The following is a 23,490-nucleotide window of genomic DNA, read 5'->3' as shown; positions in this document are numbered from 1 at the left end:
ACAAATAACTCAACTTCGTTTCTTTTTATGGCTGAGTAATATTCCATTGTATATATGTGCCACATCTTCTTTATCCATTCATCTCTCGATGGACACTTAGGTTGCTTCCATATCCTGGCTATTGTAAATAGAGCTGCAACGTACATTATGGTACATGACTCTTCTTGAATTATGGTTTTCTCAGGGTATATGTCCAGGTGTGGTATTGCTGGGTTGTAGGGTAGTTCTATTTTTAGTTTGTTAAGGAATCTCCATACTGTTCTCCATAGTGGCTGTATCAATTTACACTCCTACCAATGGTGCAAGAGGGTTCTCTTTTCTCCACACCCTCTCCAGCATTTATTGTTTGTAGATTTTTTGATGATGGCCATTCTGAGTGGTGTGAGGTGATACCTCATTGTAGTTTTGATTTGCATTTCTCTAATGATTAGTGATGTTGAGCATCCTTTCATGTGGTTGTTGGCAATCTGTATATCTTCTTTGGAGAAATGTCTGTTTAGGTCTTCTGCTCATTTTTGGATTGGGTTGTTTGTTTTACTGATATTGAGCTGTATGAGCTGCTTGTAAATTTTGGAGGTTAATCCTTTGTCAGTTGCTTCATTTGCAAATATTTTCTCCCATTCTGAAGGTTGTTTTTTCATCTTGTTTATGTTTTCCTTTGCTGTGCAAAAGCTTTTAAGTTTCATTAGGTCCCATTTGTTTATTTTTGTTTTTATTTCCATTTCTCTAGGAGGTGGGTCAAAAAGGATCTTGCTGTGATTTATGTCATAGAGTGTTCTGCCTATGTTTTCCTCTAAGAGTTTTCTAGTGTCTGGCCTTACATTTAGGTCTTTAGTCCATTCTGAGTTTATTTTTGTGTATAGTGTTAGGGAGTGTTCTAATTTCATTCTTTTACATGTAGCTGTCCAGTTTTAACAGCACCACTTATTGAAGAGGCTGCCTTTTCTCCATTGTATATTCTTGCCTCCTTTATCAAAAATAAGTTGACCATATGTGCTTGGTTTATCTCTGGGCTTTCTATCCTGTTCTTTTGATCTATATTTCTGTTTTTGTGCCAGTACCATACTGTCTTGATTACTGTAGCTTTGTTATATAGTCTGAAGTCCAGGAGCCTGATTCCTCCAGCTCCGTTTTTCTTTCTCCAGATTGCTTTGGCTATTCAGGGTCTTTTGTGTTTCCATACAAATTGTGAAATTTTTTGTTCCAGTTCTGTGAAAAAACCATTGGTAGTTTGATAAGGATTGAATTGAATCTGTAGATTGCTTAGGGTAGTATAGTCATTTTCACAATGTTGATTCTTCCAATCCAAGAACCTGGTATATCTCTCCATCTGTTTGTTTCATCTTTACTTTCTTTCATCAGTGTCTTATAGTTTTCTGCATAGAGGTCTTTTGTCTCCTTAGGTAGGTTTATTCCTAGGTATTTTATTCTTTTTGTTGCAATGGTAAATGGGAGTGTTTCCTTAATTTCTCTTTCAGATTTTTCATCATTAGTGTATAGGAATGCAAGAGACTTCTGTGCCTTGATTTTGTATCCTGCTACTTTACCAAATTCATTGATTACCTCTAATACTTTTCTGGTAGCATCTTTAGAATTCTCTATATATAGTATCATGTCATCTGTAAACAGTGACAGCTTAACTTCTTCTTTTCCGATTTGGATTCCTTTTATTTCTTTTTCTTCTCTGATTTCCGTGGCTAGGACTTCCAAAACTATGTTGAATAAGAGTGGTGAAAGTGGACATCCTTGTCTTGTTCCTGAACTTAGAACAATGCTTTCAGTTTTTTACCATTGAGAATGATGTTTGCTGTGTGTTTTTCATATATGGCCTTTATTATGTTGAAATAGGTTCCCTCTATGCCCACTTTCTGGAGAGTTTTTATCATAAATAGGTGTTGAATTTTGTCAAAAGTTTTTTCTGCATCTATTGAGATGATCATATGGTTTTTCTTCTTCAATTTGTTAATATGGTGTATCACATTGATTGATTTGTGTATATTGAAGAAACCTTGCATCTCTGGGATAAATCCCACTTGATCATGGTGTATGATCCTTTTAATGTGTTGTTGGATTCTGTTTGCTGGTATTTTGTAGAGGAATTTTGCACCTATATTCATCAGTGATATTGGTCTGTAATTTTCTCTATCTATCCTGTAGAATGTTCCATGTGCACTTGAGAAGAAAGTGTAATCAGCTGTTTTTGGATTGAATGTCCTATAAATATCAATTAAATCTTTCTGGTCTATTGTGTCATTTAAAGCTTGTGTTTCCTTATTAATTTTCTGTTTGGATGATCTCTCCATTGGTGTAAGTGAATTGTTAAAGTCCCCCACTATTATTGTGTTACTGTCAATTTCCTCTTGTATAGCTGTTAGCAGTTGCCTTATGTATTGAGGCGCTCCTATGTTGGGTGCATGTATATTTATAATTGTTATATCTTCTTCTTGGATTGATCCCTTGATCATTATGTAGTGTCTCTCCTTGTCTCTTGTAACATTCTTTATTTTAAAGTCTATTTTATCTGATATGAGTATTGCTACCCCAGCTTTCTTTTGATTTCCATTTTCATGGAATATCTTTTTCCATCTCCTCACTTTCAGTCTGTATGTGTCCCTAGGTCTGAGGTGGGTCTCTTGTAGACAGCAAATATATGGGTCTTGTTTTTGTATCCATACAGCAAGCCTGTGTCTGTTGGTTGGAGTATTTAATCCATTCACATTTAAGGTAATTATCGATATGTATGTTCCTATTACCATTTTCTTAGTGGTTTTGGGTTTGTTATTGTAGGTCTTTCCCTTCTCTTGTGTTTCCTGCCTAGAGAAGTTCCTTTAGCATTTGTTGTAAAGCTGGTTTGGTGGTGCTGAATTCTCTTAGCTTTTGCTTGTCTGTAAAGGTTTTAATTTCTCCTTCATATCTGAATGAGATCCTTTCTGTGTAGAGTAATCTTGGTTGTAGGTTTTTCCCCTTCATCACTTTAAATATGTCCTGCCACTCTCTTCTGGCCTGTAGAGTTTCTTCTGAAAGGTCAGCTGTTAAACTTATGGGGATTCCCTTGTATGTTATTTGTTGTTTTTCCCTTGCTGCTTTTAATATTTTTTCTTTTTATTTAATTTTTGACAGTTTGATTAATATGTGTCTTGCGTGTTTCTCCTTGGATTTATCCTGTATGGGACTCTCTGTGCTTCCTGGAGTTGATTAACTATTTCCTTTCCCATATTAGGGAAGTTTCAACTATAATCTCTTCAAATATTTTTTCAGTCCCTTTCTTTTTCTCTTTTTCTTCTGGGACCCCTTTAATTCGAATGTTGGTGCGTTTAATGTTGTCCTAGAGGTCTCTGAGACTGTCCTCAATTCTTTTCATTTTTTTTTTCTTTATTCTGCTCTGCGTTAGTTATTTCCACTATTTTATCTTCCAGGTCACTTACCCGTTCTTCTGCCTCAGTTATTCTGCTATTGATCCCTTCTAGAGAATTTTAAATTTCATTTATTGTGTTGTTCACCACTGTTTATTTGCTCTTTAGTTCTTCTAGGTCTTTGTTAAACATTTCTTGTATTTTCTCCATTGTATTTCCAAGATTTTGGATCATCTTTACTATCATTACTCTGAATTCTTTTTCAGGTAGACTGCCTATTTTCTCTTCATTTGTTTGGTCTGGTGGGTTTTTACCTTGCTCCTTCATCTGCTGTGTGTTTCTCTGTCTTCTCATTTTGCTTAATTTACTGTGTTTGGGGTCTCCTTTTCGCAGGCTGCAGGTTCGTAGTTCCCGTTGTTTTTGGTGTCTGCCCCCAGTGGCTAAGGTTGGTTCTTTGGGTTGTGTAGGCTTCCTGGTTGAGGGGACTAGTGCCTGTGTTCTGGTGGATGAGGCTGGATCTTGTCTTTCTGGTAGGCAGGACCACGTCCAGTGGTGTGGTTTGGAGTGTCTGTGACCTTATTATGATTTTAGGCAGCCTCTCTGCTAATGGGTGGGGTTGTGTTCCTGTCTTGCTGGTTGTTTGGTTAGGGTGTCCAGCACTGTAGCTTGCTGGTTGTTGAGTGGAGCTGGGTCTTAGCATTGAGATGGAGATCTCTGGGAGAGCTTTCGCTGTTTGATGTTACGTGGAGCCAGGAGGTCTCTGGTGGACCAATGTCCTGAACTTGGCTCTCCCACCTCAGAGGCACAGGCCTGACACCCGGCCAGAGCACCAAGACCCTGTCAGCTGCCGGGCTCGGAGAAAAGGGAGAAAAAAAGAAAGAAAGAAATTAAAAAATAAAATAAAATAAAATGAAGTTATTAAGATAAAAAATAAAAAATAATTATTAAAAAGTAATTAATGAAAGAAAGTAAAAAGAGAGCAACCAAACCAAAAATCAAATCCACCAATTATAACAAGCGCTAAAAACTATACTAAACAAACAATCAAACAAACAAAAAATAGACAGACAGAATCTTCGGACAAATGGTAAATACAAAGCTATACCTACAAAAGCACAAAGAAGCATACATAAACATACTCACAAAAAGAGAAGGAAAAATATATATATATATCTATATATAAAAAAAAAAGGAAGAGAGCAACCAAATCAGTAAACAAATCTACCAGTTATAATAGGCTGTAAATACTAAACTAAGATAAACATAAAACCACAAACAAATTAGTTGCAGAAAGCAAACCCCAAGTCTACAGTTGCTCCCAAAGTCCACCTCCTCAATTTGGGACGATTCATTGTCTATTCAGGTATTCCACAGTTGCAGGGTACATCAGTTTAATTGTGGAGATTTAATCCGCTGCTCCTGAGGCTGCTGGGAGAGATTTCCCTTTCTCTTCTTTGTTCGCACAGCTCCCAGGGTTCAGCTTTGGATTTGGCCCCGCCTCTGTGTGTAGGTCACCTGAGGGCGTCTGTTCTTTGCTCAGACAGGACGGGGTTAAAGGAGCAGCTGATTCGGGGGCTCTGGCTCACGCAGGCCGTGGAGAGGGAGGGGTAGGGATGGGGGGCGAGCCTGCTGCGGCAGAGGCCGGCATGACATTGCACCAGCCTGAGGCGCGCCGTGCATTCTCCCAGAGAAGTTGTCCCTAGATCATGGGACCCTGGCAGTGGCGGGCTGCACAGGCTCCCGGTAGGGGAGGTGTGGAGGGTGACCTGTGCTCGCACACAGGCTTCTTGGTGGCGGCAGCAGCAGCCTTAACGTCTCATGCCCGTCTCTGGGGTCTGCGCTGATAGCCGCGGCTTGCGCCTGTCTCTGGAGCTCGTTTAGGCGGCGCTCTGAATCCCCTCTCCTCGCGCACCAGGAAACAATGGTCTTCTACCTCTTAGGCAGCTCCAGACCTTTTCCCGGACTCCCTCCCGGCTAGCCGTGGCGCACTAGCCCCCTTCAGGCTGTGTTCATGCAGCCAACCCCAGTCCTCTCCCTGCGATCCGACCGAAGCCCGAGCCTCAGCTCCCAGCCCCTGCCCGCCCCGGCGGGTGAGCAGACAAGCCTCTTGGGCTGGTGAGTGCTGGTCGGCACCGATCCTCTGTGTGGGAATCTCTCTGCTTTGCCCTCTGCACCCCTGTTGCTGTGCTCTCCTCTATGGCTCCGAAGCTCCCCCCTCCACCACCCACTGTCTCTGCCCGCGAAGGGACTTCCTAGTGTGTGGAAACCTTTCCTCCTTCACAGCTCCCTCCCACTGGTGCGGGTCCTGTCCCTATTCTCTTGTCTCTGTTTTTTCTTTTTTCTTTTGCCCTACCCAGGTACGTGGGGAGTTTCTTGCCTTTTGGGAGGTCTGAGGTCTTCTGCCAGCGTTCAGTGGGTGTTCTGTAGGAGTTGTTCCACATGTAGGTGTATTTCTGATGTATTTGTGGGGAGGAAGGTGATCTCTGCGTCTTACTGTTTCGCCATCTTGCAGGTCTCCTGTCCATCACCAATCATTTTGATAGAACTTTCTGGGTGGCTTCCGCCTTAGCATCCAAGAATTCGAGGACCGAAGTATAATCATTTGCTTCTTCTTTTCAGACAGTTTTGAGACAGCTGTGCCATCAAATAGCCAGAAAGTCTCAGAACCTGGAAAAAATGTCACACTCACCTGCCAGCCTCAAATGAAATGGCTGTTACAAGAAGTTACATGGGAAAAGATCCAGCCCCATCAGATTGACCTCTTAACTAGCTGCAACTTGTCCCAAGGAAGAAGTTACACTTCAAAGTACCCAAGACAGATACTGAGCAACTGCACCCAGGGAATGAGGAGGACCTTCATCACCATGCCCCACATTATGGCCTCTGACTCAGGACTCTACCGCTGTGGCTTCAAAGCCAGCACAGGAGAAACTGAAACCTTTGTGATGAGACTGATCGTAACCGATGGTGAGTAGGTGACAGATGCCTTAACGTGTCAAAAATGGAAAAAGCCAGCCACTGTGGATTGGTTTCTTTTGTCTTTTTCATGACTTTATTATTCAAAATATCTTTAATGATTGAATTTAGTAAGTTGTCAGTTATCGAATGTTAGTGTTTACCTTGCTAATCCATCAATCACAGATTTAACAATAATAGATCTTTCCCATTTTTTCGATCTGCCACTTTCCTAAAATTAAAAAAAAAGATTCAGTCAGTCTGAAAAATATGTGGTATCAACAGCCTATAAGTTTCAGCTGTATAATTTCTTTTTTTTTTCAGCTGTATAATTTTTAATTTTCCAATTACTTTAAAACTTTCTGATGGTGGTAACTAGGTTTTATAATCCTCGTGTATCCTCAGCAATAATAAGGTGTTAGCTTGGTATTGCTGAATCATTGTTGAGTAAAGTTTAATAAATTTTTAATAATGTGGTTGCTACTTTGCCAGATCAGAGCTTTGGTTCCCTCAATTTTTTTCAGAGCTGGGAGCAGGAACAGACTGGCCTTGAAGCTTTGAAACTGATCTTCAGGGCCTCTCACCTGAGCTGGCTCCTTCCAAGGCCCGGTACTTATTTTGTATTAGTAATTTGTCTCCTGTGTCATGATGAAGCCCTAAATTGTGTAAACTTCAGGCTCCACAAAACCTGTGTGAGTGTAAGGAAAAGTGGTATTTCACCAACTGATGGGCAGGTACAGAGAGGCCTGTGTAGACCCGCATTCCAGTTGAGCGGGAGGAAGTCTGTCTCAGACTGCCAGTTCTGCTTCCAGGCAAGTTTTCTCACTGCAGAGGGACCTGTCAGAGAAAGCAATTTATATTTACTGATGACAGAAATTTTATTTCACTTTATTCTCACCCACTTCTTCCCTCCCTCTTTTCCTTCCTCCCTTCCTTCCTTCCTTCCATCCTTCCATCTATCCATCCACCTATCCATCCATCTTTCCTTCTGCCTTTCTTCCATATGCTTCTAGCCAACTCATGTGCCTTGGCCTGTGTGTAGACTTTTAGAGCCAAGGCTTCCTAGGATGTGGCTGCGCGTTCATAGACTCTGCTTATACTGCAGGCTGAGATTCCCTCCTGCATCAGGAAGGAAGGAGAGGAGGTTTTGTATGTAGAGCAGCCTCCACTGCGGCCGCTGTAGCAGCTGCGTGTGTTAAGGAGGCCCTTTGCCAGAGGTTAGCAGCTTTTGTACATAGTCACCTCGGACAGCATCAAAGCTTTCTCTACTCCTCTTAATGACAGAGGGAGCTTAGAACTTGATGAAAAAGAGGATTGATGGAATATTTGGGGGAGAAATATTAAGAGGTTCTTCATGTTGACTCCATTCCTTCAGAGACATCGAGAAAATATTTCTCACCTTTAAAAAAAAATACTCTTGCATTATAGAAGTGTTTCTAAAACCTGGCCAGAAAAAAAGAAAGAATAAAGGTAGTCGCTAATCTTCTCTCAGAGACCAAGGCAAGAAAAAGTTCTATCCAGAAAAAGTCATAAAGAACCCTTTTCAAACACTTCTGAAATAAAATCTTGTCCATTATATGTTGAAAAAGTTATTAAAAACACCTTAAATCATAGAGAAAATGGATTCTTGGAGGTATAATTATTTAACTCTTACTAATTAATAAAAATGTCTTTCAGTTACCCAAACATGGCTAAGTTCCTTGCACAAAGCTGTTTCTTTTCTTTGTACATAAGCTATAAACAGTGTCGAAAATGAAGGTGATAGTGTAATGGTCAGCATTGTTAGTGTTCAAGTGTTTTGAATTCTTGAAAAATGGCTTTTTGACATTCAACTGACAGGTTGAAAGAATATCAACTTGGCCCATTAGTAAAAAGTTATATTTGATAGAAGATGACAGCTGCTTACTGTATGTTTTGGTTTAATTCCTTTTAAAAATAATTATAAGTAAAGATTGAAGATAAAAAATCAGATGGGAAGCAAAAATAGATCACTTGTGTTTCCCTGATGTGATTCGATTATTTCAAGTCCTGAGGCTGTTTGGTCAAAAATCAATGTGGGGATTAAAGCAGAGAGACAGGTATAAGATGTAAAGCTGATTTAATTTATTTCAACTGTCAAGAGAAAGGTGATTGTGACACAGATTTTATAAACCGCTGTGCATCCTTTTGTTAGCTCCCATCAACTTCTTTTATGGGATCCAAAAGCGAGATTTTCAGGACTATTGTATTGTACACACACGCACACACACACACACACACACACGCGTTCTTCCCCTGATTTTGCCTGCCTGTGTTCATCTTCAGACAAGTATCAGGTACTGAGAGGCCACTGAAAAGATGATACGATGTCAACCAATACATTGTATATCCAGGCCTTGACTTATTTTGAACAGAGGGAGAAAGTGGCAGAAGCATGAGTTGAACCCAAATTTACTATTGACTTTCTTTGCTGAATGAAAAGAAATACTTGACTCCCCCTGTTTGCACTCAAGACCTGGGAAGTAGTGTAAAATGGTTCCAGACTGAGTTTTCTGAATTTGAAGCTTGTCTAGACCACAGGGGCCAGGAACAGGGGAAAAATGCAGGCATACTGACAGTGACCAAAATTATTTTTGGCCCTTAATATCCTCTGGATTTTCATTAGTAATGAGAAAAGTATTTTAAGTTCTACCAAAATAATTTGTGAAGTCTTTTAATATTAATTTAATGATGTGCAAACTACAATTGTTTCAACTGAGCTTATTAATTATAAAAATAATGAGGATCAGAGAAATGAAATCAGTCCCTCAGAAAGTTTCTGGAGAAGACTAGTTTTTAACTATATTAAGAAGTATAGTTACTCATGTCTTTCCCCAATCATCTTCCACCAACGAGGCCACTCATCTGAACCATCAAGTTTCAAATAAAGCTTTGATGATCAGAGCAGAGCAAAGAGACAAAACAGAGTCCGGGGATGTACACAGTATGCACGGGGTGGGGCGGGGGAGTTGTGTGTGGGTGATTGCACTCAAATGACTAGGTTGGTACAGAGATTCTGAGTTATGGGTTAATATAGAAGGAGGTAGGCTCAATTAAGTGATAACTTGGTGAAATACTAGATCTCATGTAAGAGCAATGAAAGCCACTATCAATTCTTGATCAAAGATGGCACAAAGTAGTATTTAAGGAAGTGTAAGTCAAATAGTAGAAAAAGAGAAATTTGAGGCAGAGGAAATTAGCTAAGAGTCAGTTGCAATAATCAGTACATGAATGACTGAGCTCTCAAACTAGGCTACCACTGTCACATACTGGGTCTTTGGGCCACAAAAAAGGAGCCCACTTCAGGTAGACAAATTACAAATGGCAGATAAATTAGAAAAAAGGTGCCCCTTCCTCCACACTGATGCAGACCCAAGCTGATGCACAGGCTTAGTGATGGGCCACAGGTACCCTACCCACTTGGCTGGGCACACAGGTGGCCTGGAGAAGGGGGAGGTGTCGTTGGTCAGATTGGAACGTCAGCTTGTGCTTGTCACCAACGCCACGTTCCTACTTTCTCCTATTCCCAACCAATTTACTAATTTTCACGACAGTTACCTCCTTTCCTTTAGGGTTTCAGTCTGATCTTACCATCTTATGATCTTTTCATATTAGCTCAAACTGCTTCCCTGACATCGAACCATCAAGCATCTTGAATTTCTCAAACTTTTATAACTAGGAAACTGATACCCTTGAGTCATTTAATAACTTCATCTATTTGCAATGGTCCCGACTCTTATATTAGAAATTACTTGAGATTAAGGATTATGACATCTCTGCTTAGAGCTGTCAACGTATCTTTCCAGAATGTGCTTAATAAGTGTTCTTGACCGATTCTGTGTATGTTAATATTTCTGTATGTCTAGTAGGGACTGTGTCCATTTTATTTCCCGGTTTTCTAGCTGGATTATTTCTAGATTTTCTTCATCAACACAACATTTGAGGTTTAGTGATTGCTGATCAAAGAAACCTGAACTCTCAGAAGATCCACTGCAATGTTTGGGGAGAAAATTTTCATGAACTTTGTTCACATATATATCTTTCAAAAAGGTGATTTCCTTTTTTTAGTTCTCTTGTTTTGCATATTCTATATAAATGGTGTATAATTGCTAGTCAATAGATGTGGAGGATGGAAATTATAAATGGAGATTGCAGAAATTTTCACTAGGAAATCACGGGGCCACAGCCAAGAGAATCTTCCTGTATCTTTCTTCTGTGAGGTATGGGGTCAACCAAGGGGTAGCATAGAGGAATAGATGCTATAGGTTCTAAATCTTGCCTGTGATGGCTTGGTGGAGATTACTGCCTCTGGACTCTGTGCTCCTGAGTTAGACCATGAGAATATTACGGAGGAGAAATAAAGTTCATTTCTTTCTTTGGCCTTAGTTTCTGCTAAAATTCACTCATTTTTCTCCCAGGTGATTTGGATTCCTAAACAGTTTGAAGTTGTAGACAAAATGTATTTTTTTAGGGATTTATTAATCCAGAACCTTCTGTCCCACTCCTCTGAATTTATAATAGATGCAACTATTGTAGGCATGGCAGTTTTCTGAGCTGGTATGCGCTGGGCTGCCAGATACGTCCATTTCCGTGACCCGGTGTGATGAACCTCAGCCTTTTATCATCTCTTCCTACATAGGAAATAATGTCCATGACAGTTAATTTATACGATAGAACCATAGGGCCGGAATCCCAGAGCACTGGTGTCACTGCCTGCAGGCTCAAATAGCCTCTTACCAATACGGATCAACTACAAGTTTTAGCCCAGTTTAGTTATGTTATTAAAATTCTGGGTGATAAGTGGGTATCCAGGTGAAACATACTGTTTCCAACATCACAGGTGAGTTGATTACTCAATCAGGCCCTATTATGTCGTTGTAGCTTTACAGTTGCCTCTGCCCACATCAGTTCTTTTATGAGACATCTAATTAAAAAAAAAAAAAAAGCAACCAGTCAGTCATTCAGTTTGTTTTGTGAGCCCACATGTTGATTTACTCATCTTTCCTAAGGCACACAGTCCTGGAATGTTTGCCTGCAGTCATTGTTTATACGTACCGTATTTGTGTAGATAAACAAGGTATTGGATTGACAAGTTAATATCAGAGAGAAGGAAATGTTGAAAATCTAATGTTAAGTGGATTTGATGGTGCTCTTACATAAGGAACATTGATGAATTTGTATTGTTATCACTACTATAAACAAAGTAAGTTGGTGGTATTAGAAATAGGTAATCCTAGGAACTGCTTTTCTTTAAGTGGATCTTTATCCTCAGCCTGAATTTCAAGTAATTTTCATGACACTTACCTCCCCTTAGGAACTTAGAGTACAGGTAGGAATTCAAATTCAGAAAAATGTACTGATTTTCTTCCCACTTAAAATCCATGACCACACTTGTGCGAGAGACCTGCCTAATGACTCCAAAGGCAAAATAGCCATTTGGACTCCTTTGTCATGTGTGTGCTTTTTTTATTTTAAAGCATCTGGAAATTGTTAACAGCTTGTAATTGTCTCTTAGAGCCTTATTAGAAACTGAACTTAGATGACTGTGTGAAGTTTTCCCCAAAGGCAAGTAGAAAATTACTTAAAATTAAAAAAAAATTAGTTCTTCATATAAGATTAATGGCATTTCATTCTTAATAGCAATTCTAGTTTTAAGTATTACAATTCAATTAGTCAGACAACTACTTCCAACTTCAACTGAGGTATTTCAAACATGTACTGACCTGACCCTTGACAGATATTCAAAGGTGACCTAGTAGGTTTACAGAGGTCTATGTTATTTAAAAGAGCAAGAAATGAAGAATAAACACGGATCTGTCATTTGTAGAGATCCATCTTTGAACCCCCATTTATATCTTAAAGTTATTTACACTGAAACGATTCAGGGGTTTTTAAGAGTTATTTATTTAACAGAGGAGTACGCTTGGATAATTTAATAAAATAAATATTTTGTAATTCTCATTGGTCACTCTAAACTTCATTTCCAGAGTTAATTTGATGCATTTCACTTTGCCTAAAACTCAAAAATAACTATGATGTTCATAATCTTTTAAGTATAAGAGTAGTGTTTTATTTAATTAACCCACAGGAAGAGATTCTTCCTTTCACGGATGTAAGGTTAAACTGTTTAAAGCTCTCCACGGCACTGGTGAGGAGTGAGAAATGGCTTTAGCTAAGGTGAATAGTGAGTGAAATGAAAAATCCTTATCAACACAGTGATGGACACGGGCAAGTAAAGAGTAAATATTGAGATGAGAAACTACGTTAACAAAGGATGGGATATTTTCTGTGGCTTCAAATCAAAGAAGCTCAAGGGCATGATGGATGTGCAAATAACCCCCAAATTGGGGCCACATAAGAGGTGAGTTTACAAATATAAAAAAATACAGGCTTGCAAAGTATAACCATTATTCTGATTTTTTCATGTTTTATATAGAACACTGAGATAAATTCTTCACTCTTTTAATTTGTATGTGTATATACACAAATTTTGTGAATTAAGATAACTGTGAATATTGTTAGGTGGAACAATCTGCCATATGGTAAACATTCAATAAATACATGTGCTTGTGTGGGCAATTTTACACTCACAAGAAACACACAAATCCCAAATACTTTAATCAAAACAGGTTGTTTTGCTTTTATGCTGGCTACTGTCTTCTCTTCCTGGTCTAATAAGTAAAGATATCAGCTTTGAAATCCAATCATGCAATTCCTTTTTTTTAATCACTGGCTATTTTAAAAATGGAGAGATCAGATGGATAATTAAACTCTAGAGCATAAAGCTGCAGATTTTGCAATTATTACCAGAGTGCTTATTTCTTATAGCCAGGCATTAGCTTTCATATGTTTTGTAGAGCACTTAGTAAACAGTTTTTTAATTAAAATGTCTTAAGTTGGATAGAATATTTGGAGGTAAATATTCAGCCCAAAGCTTGCTGTCTGTTTCATATTCTGAAAATATCTGTATGACATTTATAGCACATTTATATATAGTCCTTTATAAATGCCATATAGTTTGAAGTTTAAAGTTTTCTAAGGACCCAAGGGAAAAGTTATAAATAGCAATTATAAGAACTAAGTGTCACAGGGCTTTGTCTTGGCTACTATATGACAAACTCACACATTATGCTTATGTTTGTGTCAGTCACTCTAAGAACTTACTGGTAATTACTCATTTAGTTGTCACAACAGCTCTATTATTATCTACATTTTATGGATGAGGAAAGTGAGGCATGGAGAGGTTAAGTGAGGCATGAAGCCTTATCCAAGGCTTCACAGCTAGTAGGGAGAGGGGCTGGGATTCAAAGCCATGCAGACTGGCTTCAGGGTTCTTTTTCTTAACTGTGGCACTATATTGCTTCTCCAAGTGGAAGGAAAAAATCATTACTGCCATCAACAGCAACATCACCAGAGAAGCTGGCTACTGTGGAGTTCCACAGCCTTGCGTTCATCCTTTTAGGAGGTTTCTAGGTACAGTGGGTTACCTACTGAACCAACATGTAGAGCATCTGTAGGCAAAGGAGTGGGAGTTTGATCACCCCCTATCTTCTTCCAGCTCCACCTGCTCAGGTCACCCCAGGTGCTGTGTCTGTGGGTTCCCCACTGACTTGTCCCCTTTTCTGGGGTTTGCAGGTATCCTGAAGTCACGTGAGGGAGGGTGTTCACACAGTCATATGAGGGACAAGCAGAATCAGGTAGTAGGTATCAGGGTCTGGAGGGGAGTGCTGGTTGCTGATGAAGTCATGTCCACGCCAGGAACAGACTAGGGGAACTTTAGGAGTAGCCTCCAGGCAAAGGCGAATTAAGGTTCTTGATGGAGAGGACTGGTGAGAGCTCAGCTCTCACGTGACTCATTGGCTTTGCAAACACCTGCCCCCAAGGTCTTCACCAGACCCGCCCAGCAGAATCTCCCTGTGGGAAAGCTTGCTCCCTTGAGCAACTTCCCTGGGATCGGCTCAGAGTTCCCAAACACACCCTCCTTCCATCTTAAGTTCCTCCTTCCTCTCAAATCCTGCTCTCCCTCTAGTTCTTGTAGCTGACTAATGACCATTGAACCCAGAGCTGGAGTTATTAGTCATCAGAATAAGGACAGCAAGGACTTAACCCTCAAAATCTCCCAAGAAAAAAGTTTATTTTCTATATTAAATATTCTGAAGAGTTATAGTCTCTCATATTTATGGACCTTTATCTTGAACAGCTAAATAAATAAATAATTTAAATGGTATGTTATGCCTACTTATGTTTTATTGCATGGGTAAAATGTTCATCTTGATTTTAGTGGAGCATTTGAAAAATTTCCTATTATATCCTCATGGATAAGCATGATAGTGACACAGTAATGTAGAGTTACACTTGGTTAAACAACAGTAATAACAACAATGTGTTGGGGAATTAGAATTGGAAACAAAATCTCCTCCCTACCCAGAAAAGTGCTCCACAAAGGAAGAGGGGAAAGAAAACAATTTTATTGTTGAATAAGCATGAAACCAGAACTGTGATACGCATCACAGGCAAACCACTTAAGAGACTGCAAAGACAGAAGGAAATCTTAACCTTTTGTAAAGCCTGGCAGATACAACCCATTATATGCATGTTCTCAAGGTAAACAGTAACTAGTCCTCAAGTAGGAGGACTTGATAGCATCATTTGTCACACACAGCCCATCCTAAATTCACCTGGTATGACCATCTATGTTAGCTAGTTGGCTTTATCCAAAGGAAAAATGAGCTTCTTACATCGTTACGCCAGGAGGTAGTTTTGCACCTCGGAGCAAGGTGCCCTTGGAAGTTAGGCTTCTACCTTCCCACAGAATTGGAAGATATGGGCTCTCTCTTCTTTGATGATTACATTCCAAAGATATGGCTTTGATTTATTACAGCAAAAGGATACAAAGCAAAATCAGCAAAGGGAAAAGATGCGTGGGGCAAAGTCAGAAGGACTAATTCCCAGAAGGAAAGCAGGTGTTTAGCATAAACCACATTGTTTGTATCAACAGTTTAGACTCAGTAAACCACCCTAACAGTTAAGAAATGGTGAGAACACTCCCCAAATCCAAGTTCCCACACACTAGCCAAGGGCCAACCTTGTAAGCAGGCCTTTCTAAGGCCAGCAGTCTTCGGGCTGCTACATTAACTCTTTTCTGCACACTAATTCACCACAGAAGTGAGCAGGAAGAGTACAGGTCTTGACATTCTGACTTGTGATGCGTAAATACAATCTCGTTTAATAAATAATATCTGTTTATGAAAATGGAGAAATATTTTAAGAAATATAACGTAAGACTAAGGAATACTTGGGTAGAAAGGTGAGACATCTAATATGATGGAGTCAGCCTTGAAAATTTTCTCAACAAATTACCAAATCAGAACGTTCACCATCCCTGTGCTGCATATGCTGACTTGGGTACCCTTACGGTACTTCAATTGCTGTAGAACACTATGGCCCAGAGTACAGCCAGTGCACATAGTGACACCAGAAAGTGTAGCTACTGCGGTCAGCCTGTTGAGTAGTAGACTTTACAGCCTATCTTAGACTATGTGTTTCTCAACTGACGTAAAGTTTTAAAGTGTTTAAGTCATTTGGGAAACTATTTTCCATCAAGAGAGGCAAAACCATTGCAGCAAAACGTGTACATAAGATTAGAAACTCTCTTCCTCATTGGCTTGCTCTGTAATTACAGGACAATTATTTAGATTCTCTGCACCTTATGTTTCTCAGTTAAAATGTGATAATACTTTTATTTTTTTTAATTTTATTGACGTATAGTTGATTTACAATATTGTATTAGTTTCTGCTGTACAGCAAAGTGATTCAGTTATACATGTATATATATACTTTTTTATATTCCTTTCCATTATGGTTTATTACAGAATATTGAATATAGTTCCCTGTGCTATACAGTAGGACCTTGCTGTTTATCAATTCTGTACATAATAGCTTGTATCTGCTAACCCCAAATTCCCAACCCACCCCTCCCCCTCCCCCCACTCCCTTAGCAACCACAAGTCTGTTCTCTATGTCTGTGAATCTGTTTCTGTTTCATAGATAAGTTCATTTGTGTCATATTTTAGATTCCACATATATGATAATACTTTCATTTTGAGGAGGAATAGTTACTATTCACTCAGAAGAAAAATTAGAGGTTGATGTCATGGCCCTTTAATTCTCTGAAAATAATTTATTCCCTAGGACCTTCTTCCTATAAAACAGGGAAAGGTTTCTGAAATACAAAGAGTACAGAATTGATCTGCACAAAGAAAGTTGACCTTTGAAAACTTGGAATCATATTACCATGCCTGTATTTCAGGCATACAGGAACGTTCAACAGACTTCAGACTACCATTTTTTCCGGTGGTCCTCCAAAGCTACAACCATTTTATACATGTTTATCAACACCACTTCTACCTTTCCCCAGAAAGGTGAATCTAGTTACAGGAACAAGCATCCTCTGTTATACATGACTAGTGCAACATGGAATTTCAACGTGAAAAGAATAGAAACTAGTTATTTAACTCTAGTTTTGAATGTGTGCATACAAAATATAAGTTCACTCTTAATAGTTTACATTATGTGGTGCTTAAATATATAAAGCCCCTCTACATGTTTTATCTAGAGCCACCCCCATAGCCACCCTTGGATTGATTTCATCATCATTTTGCAGTTGCCAAAAAAGTGTCCAGAAGATCAAGTGATCTTACGTCGGGGTCTTCCGGGGAAAAGAATTAGAAGATAGGACTTAGAGCCCAAGGCTTCCCTCCTCCATCTATTTTTTCAGCAAATCAGTGTCTAATGTGGGACGAAGATTGGATGTTTGCATTGTACAGTGAGTCAAAAATTGGAATCAACCTGATAGTGCTGCGTCTGTCAACTAACACACATCTATCCTGTGGGAACACACATCTATGCTGTGGGAACACACATCTATCCTGTGGGAACACATATCTATCCTGTGGGAACACACACAGTGTGTATCCCATCTGTACATAGAGCGAAATCAAATATTTCTCTTCTTTTTGATGAGGTAAGACAGCAAGAATAACTTTTACTGGTATCTAGCATGACCTGCCCAGGGCTGGGTAGAGGGTCAGGATCTCTGAGTTTTTCCCAGCATGTTTTTTGGTCCAGATATTTAGGTTCTAAGTTACTTGGTTTCCCCAGTCCCTAACCCCACCCCAGACTCTAATAAAAGATAAATAGTAAACATCAATGCCTGCTCTTACCCGCCTGGCTCTGAGGCAAGGACCTGGCAGCATTTATATCCCAAGCCTTTCTAAGGGTTTATAACTCAGCTGTAAATCCTTGTCATTGGCAGGAACGTAGCCTGGAGGTTTGCAGTCCTCGAGTAAGTTACTCATTTATATATCTCACTGATGTGCTTTAAATTGTTTTAACTGTATTTATCTTTCTTTCCTTTTTTAAATAAATTTATTTATTTTTGGCTGCATTTGGTCTTCGTTGCTGCACGCAGGCTTTCTCTAGTTGCAGTGAGCGGGGGCACTCTTCCTTGCAGTGCACGGGCTTCTCATTGCGGTGGCTTCTCGTTGCAGAGCACGGGCTCTAGGCACGTGGGCTTCAGTAGTTGTGGCACGTGGGCTATAGAGCACAGGCTCAGTAGTTGTGGCGCACGGGCTTAGTTGCTCCGCGGCATGTGGGATCTTCCCGGACCAGGGCTCGAACCCATGTCCCCTGCATTGGCAGGTGGATTCTTAACCACTGCGCCACCAAGGGAGTCCTATTTATCTTTCTTAATGGGAGGGAAAATAATGGTTTTATGGTTCACGACACTCATGTCCTCCTATGAATCAACACTGCATTGGGATGAAGGTTGAAAAAAAAAATTGGCAACAAAGTGGCTGCCGAGAAGAGACAGTAATTCTTTCTTTAAGAGAGGGGCTTGAGGGCTGACGTTACTCAAGCTAAGGTCTATTAGCAGAATTTAGGAAAAAGTGAATGTTAGGAACTATTGATTAACTCCCTAAAGCACCCACACCCATTTGCTTTTCCATTTTGTTTTCGGTTTTAGCCGCACAGGGCCCAGCAAGTTGGGTGCTTACACCAGCCTGGTCCAAGTCCTGCTGGTTCACATTAACGCAGCAGAGGGGTGGGAAGCTGAGAACGAGGTAACAAGTAGGATTGGCTACAGGCCGGGAGACTCTGGATTGTAAGTGAATCTCTACCAGACTCCCATGCTTTTTGTCGGTGCCCACCATTTCATCTCTCATGCCGGGTACACAGTCTGCCTTGAAACACTATATGTTAAAAGATGAGTGAAGAAGATGGATCTGAGTCCAGCAGGTCACGCATTGATAGAAGAGGTTAAAAAGAGGCAACATATTTCACATTAAGGAATGCATCTGAAATTTAGATTTTGGCTTTATAAGTGAGCAGTGTGAAACAAATGAAGATACTTTTCAGTGGTTTCTACTTAATTCATGTAATTGAGAGCTTAGCAAAGAATGCCATCTTAATTCTTAAGGATTCTGAGAACACTTCTGCAAAGACGCTCTCTACATCCTGCACTTTAAATATAACCACTAAAAATTGGCAGAGTATCCTGCTTTAAGCATGCAGACCTTTAAATTTTTGTACTATTTTTTTCTGATTATTAAAAGCAACACATCATTTAGTACATCTGGAAAATAGCAAAAAGCTTAAAGAAACAATTGCTTTTAATTCTATTCCCTGAAGATCATCACTTTAAAATTTTGGCATGTTGCTGCCTGGCAGGCTTTTTCTCCTAAGTTCTATACTTGATTGAGATATCATAGCATGCACAACTGTGAATTCTGGCTTTGAAATTTTAATTAACTTTCTATCTAGAGTCAGCAGTTTTCCATTTCATTGGGATTCTTTACACCCATGGTCCTAATGTCTATAGCTGTGATTCTCTAAGAGGTGGCCCCAGACCAGCATCACACAGGAGCTGCAAATTCTGGGACCCACACAAACCTCCTGAGTCAGAAATTCTGAGGGGGGAGCTCAGCCATCTGTGGTTTAACGAGCCTCCCCCCACCCGCCTGCCCTGTGATTCTAATGACATTTGAGACCCTCAGCTGTGTAGTCTTACTTTAGAGTGCTGCTGGGAAATAAGGATTTTCTTTTTGCTGTTATAAATGTTCCGCAAAACTCTTTGTTCACATTTCTGAGCATTTCTTTAGGAAAAAAGTAATTAATCAAATGTGCAAGAAGCTCGTGGAAGGGTCTGATACACAGAGAGCGATCTCTTCCCAGAGGCAGGTTGCGGCAGATTTCTCTCCCCAAATGCAGCCTGAGGTCGTCCATCTTGCCACCTTCTTCCTTTCGTGCAAACTTGTCTTTAAGCACTTTTGGTTAATAAGTTGTTTTTATCTTTCTTATTGTCTTAACATAGCTTTTTCTTGATAGCAAAGGCATGTTAAAGATACTAATTTTTTGCCTTTACATGTTGTTTGTGATGATTTTGACCTGCAGATATTTTTCATTTTGACCCAGTCAATCCTATGTATTTGCTTATTTGTATAAATTGAAAACTCGTTTCTCATTACAGAGGTTAAATAATACTCACTTATAGTGTCTTCTCATGTTTACATTTAAACATTTAGATCTCTGTAGTCCACCCAGATTGGCTTTTTTTACTGTAAATAAGATCTAAATAGTATTTCAAAAAGCAGGTAAATAATTTTCCCAAAATACTGTCAATTGATTCTTTGATCATAACTTTCATTTTTTTCCACCATGCCAGTTTAATTTAACCTTAGCATCTACTGTATTCAAATTATGTCAGCATAGCAACTGCGGTCCTTTTATAGGCCTGTGTTATAATGCAAATACTTTCAGGTATTTTGTTTGCTTTTAATAATGTTCCAAGAGCTTAAAAACATTAATTTCTTATTTGATGGGGAAAAAATATCCTTGTTCCTTTTACAGTGGTGGTTCAATGTATTTTTTTTTGCTGTTGTTGTTCAATGTATTTTTTGTTCTGAATAAATTTCGCTTTCCTTCTCCCCATCGTATTTGGACAAAACCCTATCTTAGACACTACATACAAGGTCTTTAAAAGTGTTCATATATTTTTTCTATCTTTATTCACCTTACAGGTTAACAAATTTAAGACATAAAAATAATGTTTATTTTTTGACTTAGTTTCTTTTTGCAGTAAAGCTTGCGAAAGAATGAGTGGAGTAGACTTCGAGCTCTTATAATGAAAAAAAATCTCAGCTATAGTGGGTCAGGAAGGAAGAAATCATCTGAGTGAAAGACTGGGAAGAATGCTGTGAAAAGTATGGTTTACAGGTTGCTGTGGGATTCCAGATAGCCTGGGAGTCAGGGTACAAGCATTTGAGCTTTTATTTCAAGAGAGAGGGAAGCTGTGCTGTTCTCTGCCATAGCTGCCCGTTTCCTGCAAATTTCCTGGAAAATTTGTTGCCTAAAGATACAGAGATGGCCATAAAGATGGCACCTCGGTTTCAATTCAATCCTGTTTCCATCAACAACACATACTGATGAGTTTCTTCTCCTTGTAAGGAGCTCTGTGGGTGGCGGTGGGTGAGGTGTGCTGTGGGCAGGAGGATATTTGAAAGATGAAATGGTCTCTGACCTCATGGGATCTGGCTCCAGAGGTGAGCAAATATTTGAATATTGCCTCATTAGCCTCTTATCACAGCTCTGTGATGTAATTAGAAGTGTTGGCATCACTTGACAGTTGAAGGAGGGCTGGCAGAGAAGGTTAGGAATTTGCTGGAGGTCAAACAGCTAAACAGTGAAAGAACCAGGATGAGAATTTCAGATTCCCTGACCATTGCTCTTTCCAGTTAATTGCTGAGTTGGAAAAGTAACATGCTTTTCCTGATTATTTTTATCATTAACCGTAATTGAGTAGACAATATTTCTTGAACAAAATTCCACTTATAAACATCAAAGTTACATACTGTTGTGTCTTGGATGACTTAATGCATTAGAACTAAGAAGTAATCTTCATTTATGTACTATTTTGATGGGTTTTTTTTCTACAAAAGATTTCGTGTATGTGATCAGGAGCTCATTAGAAAGAAGTGATATCTGTTTTAAATGCTTTCTATTCTTGGTCTTCTTAAGGTGTCAAACCCACCATTAGATCAAGGAACTAGTGAAAATCTGTGAGGAGTCAGAAATATTTACGAGACTGAAAGAAAAGTCTTTTTCCCCTATGTCATCCTATTTTTTATTGGAATCTTTGTTTTACATTGTTACCCTGTGATGATTAATATACCCTTTCCTAATTTTCCCACTTCCCTTTCTTTTCTGGCTTTAGCTGAGTTCCTAATTCCTCCTATAATTTTGTTTCCTCCAGGTAAAACCAATAACCAATCCATCCTCTTCATGGCTGCAGGGACAGCTTTGTTGTTGCTGTTGATTATCCTAATTACCACCGTCATTGCCATTCCTTATAAGAGGTGAGTATTGCAGCTCTTCCTGGGTCTGGTTTTCCCTGAGTAATTCTGATGCTGGAGTTTCTCTATTAATAACCCAGTAGTTGCTCAAGCTGTCTTACGACCCAGGTACTGAGTCCCTGTACTTTGAGCGCTGCTCTTGCACGTAACGGAGAAGGAGCTGTGGTAAAGTTGGAGGAGGAGGCTAGCGTGGCTCATTTCAGAACTAGTCGGAGTGGGCAGTGCACCCCTGCACTAACAAAGCCGGCTGCCTGGTGCCTCTGCTCTGCCTGCTACCCCGTCTCTCCCCCTCCTCCTGCAAAGGAGAAAGGCTGCCAGGTGAGGGGGAGGTATGTGTGTGTGACAGAGAGAGAGAGAGAGAGATGGATTCTGAGAGGAGAAGATCAGGGTTGAACAGTAATAATGCCTTCATTTATTCATTCATTAAATATTTATTGTGACAGTGGTGACTGAGATATAGTGGCATGCATATTCTAATAAGCAAACAACGTGATTTTAAATGGTTATATATTCTCCGAAACAATCAATGTAGGTGCCTTTATTACAAATTATTGAGAAGAAAGGAGTTGGGAGGGGCTGCCCTAGAGAGAGCTGGTGGCCATTTGGCCTCTTCTAAAGTTTCCTACCTCTTACTGTCTGTGGCACACTTGGCAACTTTCTAGGATGTTCTTGGTTAACTCTTCCCTTCTTAGCTGCCCCATGTTCATCAACTCACCAGTCTAGGTATTTGCTGCAATCTTAGTTGTAGTCATATTGTAGTCATATTGGGTCATATTGTACAATAAGGAATTGTAGTCATATTCCTTATACTTGTGATCCAACTGAAGTATTAAATTCTTAAGGAAAGAAGGAACCAAACTTTTGATGTCTACATTTTGAATGTCTGACACATTGTAGGCACTTACTATATGTTTGCTGAGTGAAGGAATACATCCATCTCCACTCTTCTCCCCCAGTAACGTTACCACTCACGCATGCGTGCGCACACACACACACACACACACGCACATACACACACACAGTCCTGCGTGCTTATTGATAGGGTTTCCCATAGGTTTCTCCATCTCGTCGCCGTATCCCCAGCCTCTACCTCTTCGAAGGCTCTCCTCACTGCTCACCTGACTGCAGCGGTACTCCCGAACCTGCTCTCCTGCTCCCAGGTGTCTCCTCTCTTTCTAACCCATCTGTTATTCTCCTGGTTCCTCTTCTAAAAGCTAGACTGGCCACGTTGTCTCCCTGTTTAAGACCTGTTTATTGTCTTTCCACTGGCACCAGAATAATGCTAAGCTCATTAACCTTGTGGCACAGGTCCCCTTTGTTCTGACCCCAGCCCAATTGATCTGACCCCAACCTAATATTCATTCATATTTTCTACTTTACTTACTCCCCTGATATTGACAAATTGTATTAAAACTACAACTTTTATTCTGTGAACACGCCTGACTCTTCCCATTTGTTATGCCACCAAAATGCTGATTTCCCCCATATTTGGCCTCAGAATGATCTGATCCTGCAGATCATTCAAGGTGTGGGATGCATGTCTCCTCTGGGAGGGCTGCCCTGCTTCTCCCTCCCTACAAGTAGACATGATGTCACCATCCAGAATCATGTTGCCCTTCTTAACCACCACACCTTGCAGCCTGCTTTGTAGTTTAATCATTTCCATGCTTGTCTTCCCTTCTATTCATAATGGCAGGGATTATGTTTTATTCATTTTTTAGTGTTTGATAGCATTTAGCGCTAATCTTTCCAAA

General features: G+C 39.8%; 1 protein-coding gene across 1 annotated transcript in view; it reads left to right on the top strand.

Moving 5' to 3' along the window:
• CD226 (CD226 molecule) overlaps positions 1–23,490 on the top strand; it is a 93,372-nt gene that overhangs the window by 62,651 nt on the left and 7,231 nt on the right. Inside the window, exons 4-5 of the mRNA XM_036874121.1 lie at positions 5,973–6,320; positions 21,637–21,739. Of these exons, the coding sequence (XP_036730016.1) occupies positions 5,973–6,320; positions 21,637–21,739 (451 nt within the window). The remainder of the gene's footprint in view (positions 1–5,972; positions 6,321–21,636; positions 21,740–23,490) is intronic.

Source organism: Balaenoptera musculus, chromosome 14 (genome assembly GCF_009873245.2).
Source record: "Balaenoptera musculus isolate JJ_BM4_2016_0621 chromosome 14, mBalMus1.pri.v3, whole genome shotgun sequence".
Classification (NCBI taxonomy): domain Eukaryota; kingdom Metazoa; phylum Chordata; class Mammalia; order Artiodactyla; family Balaenopteridae; genus Balaenoptera; species Balaenoptera musculus.
This window is presented reverse-complemented; position numbering and strand designations above follow the sequence as displayed.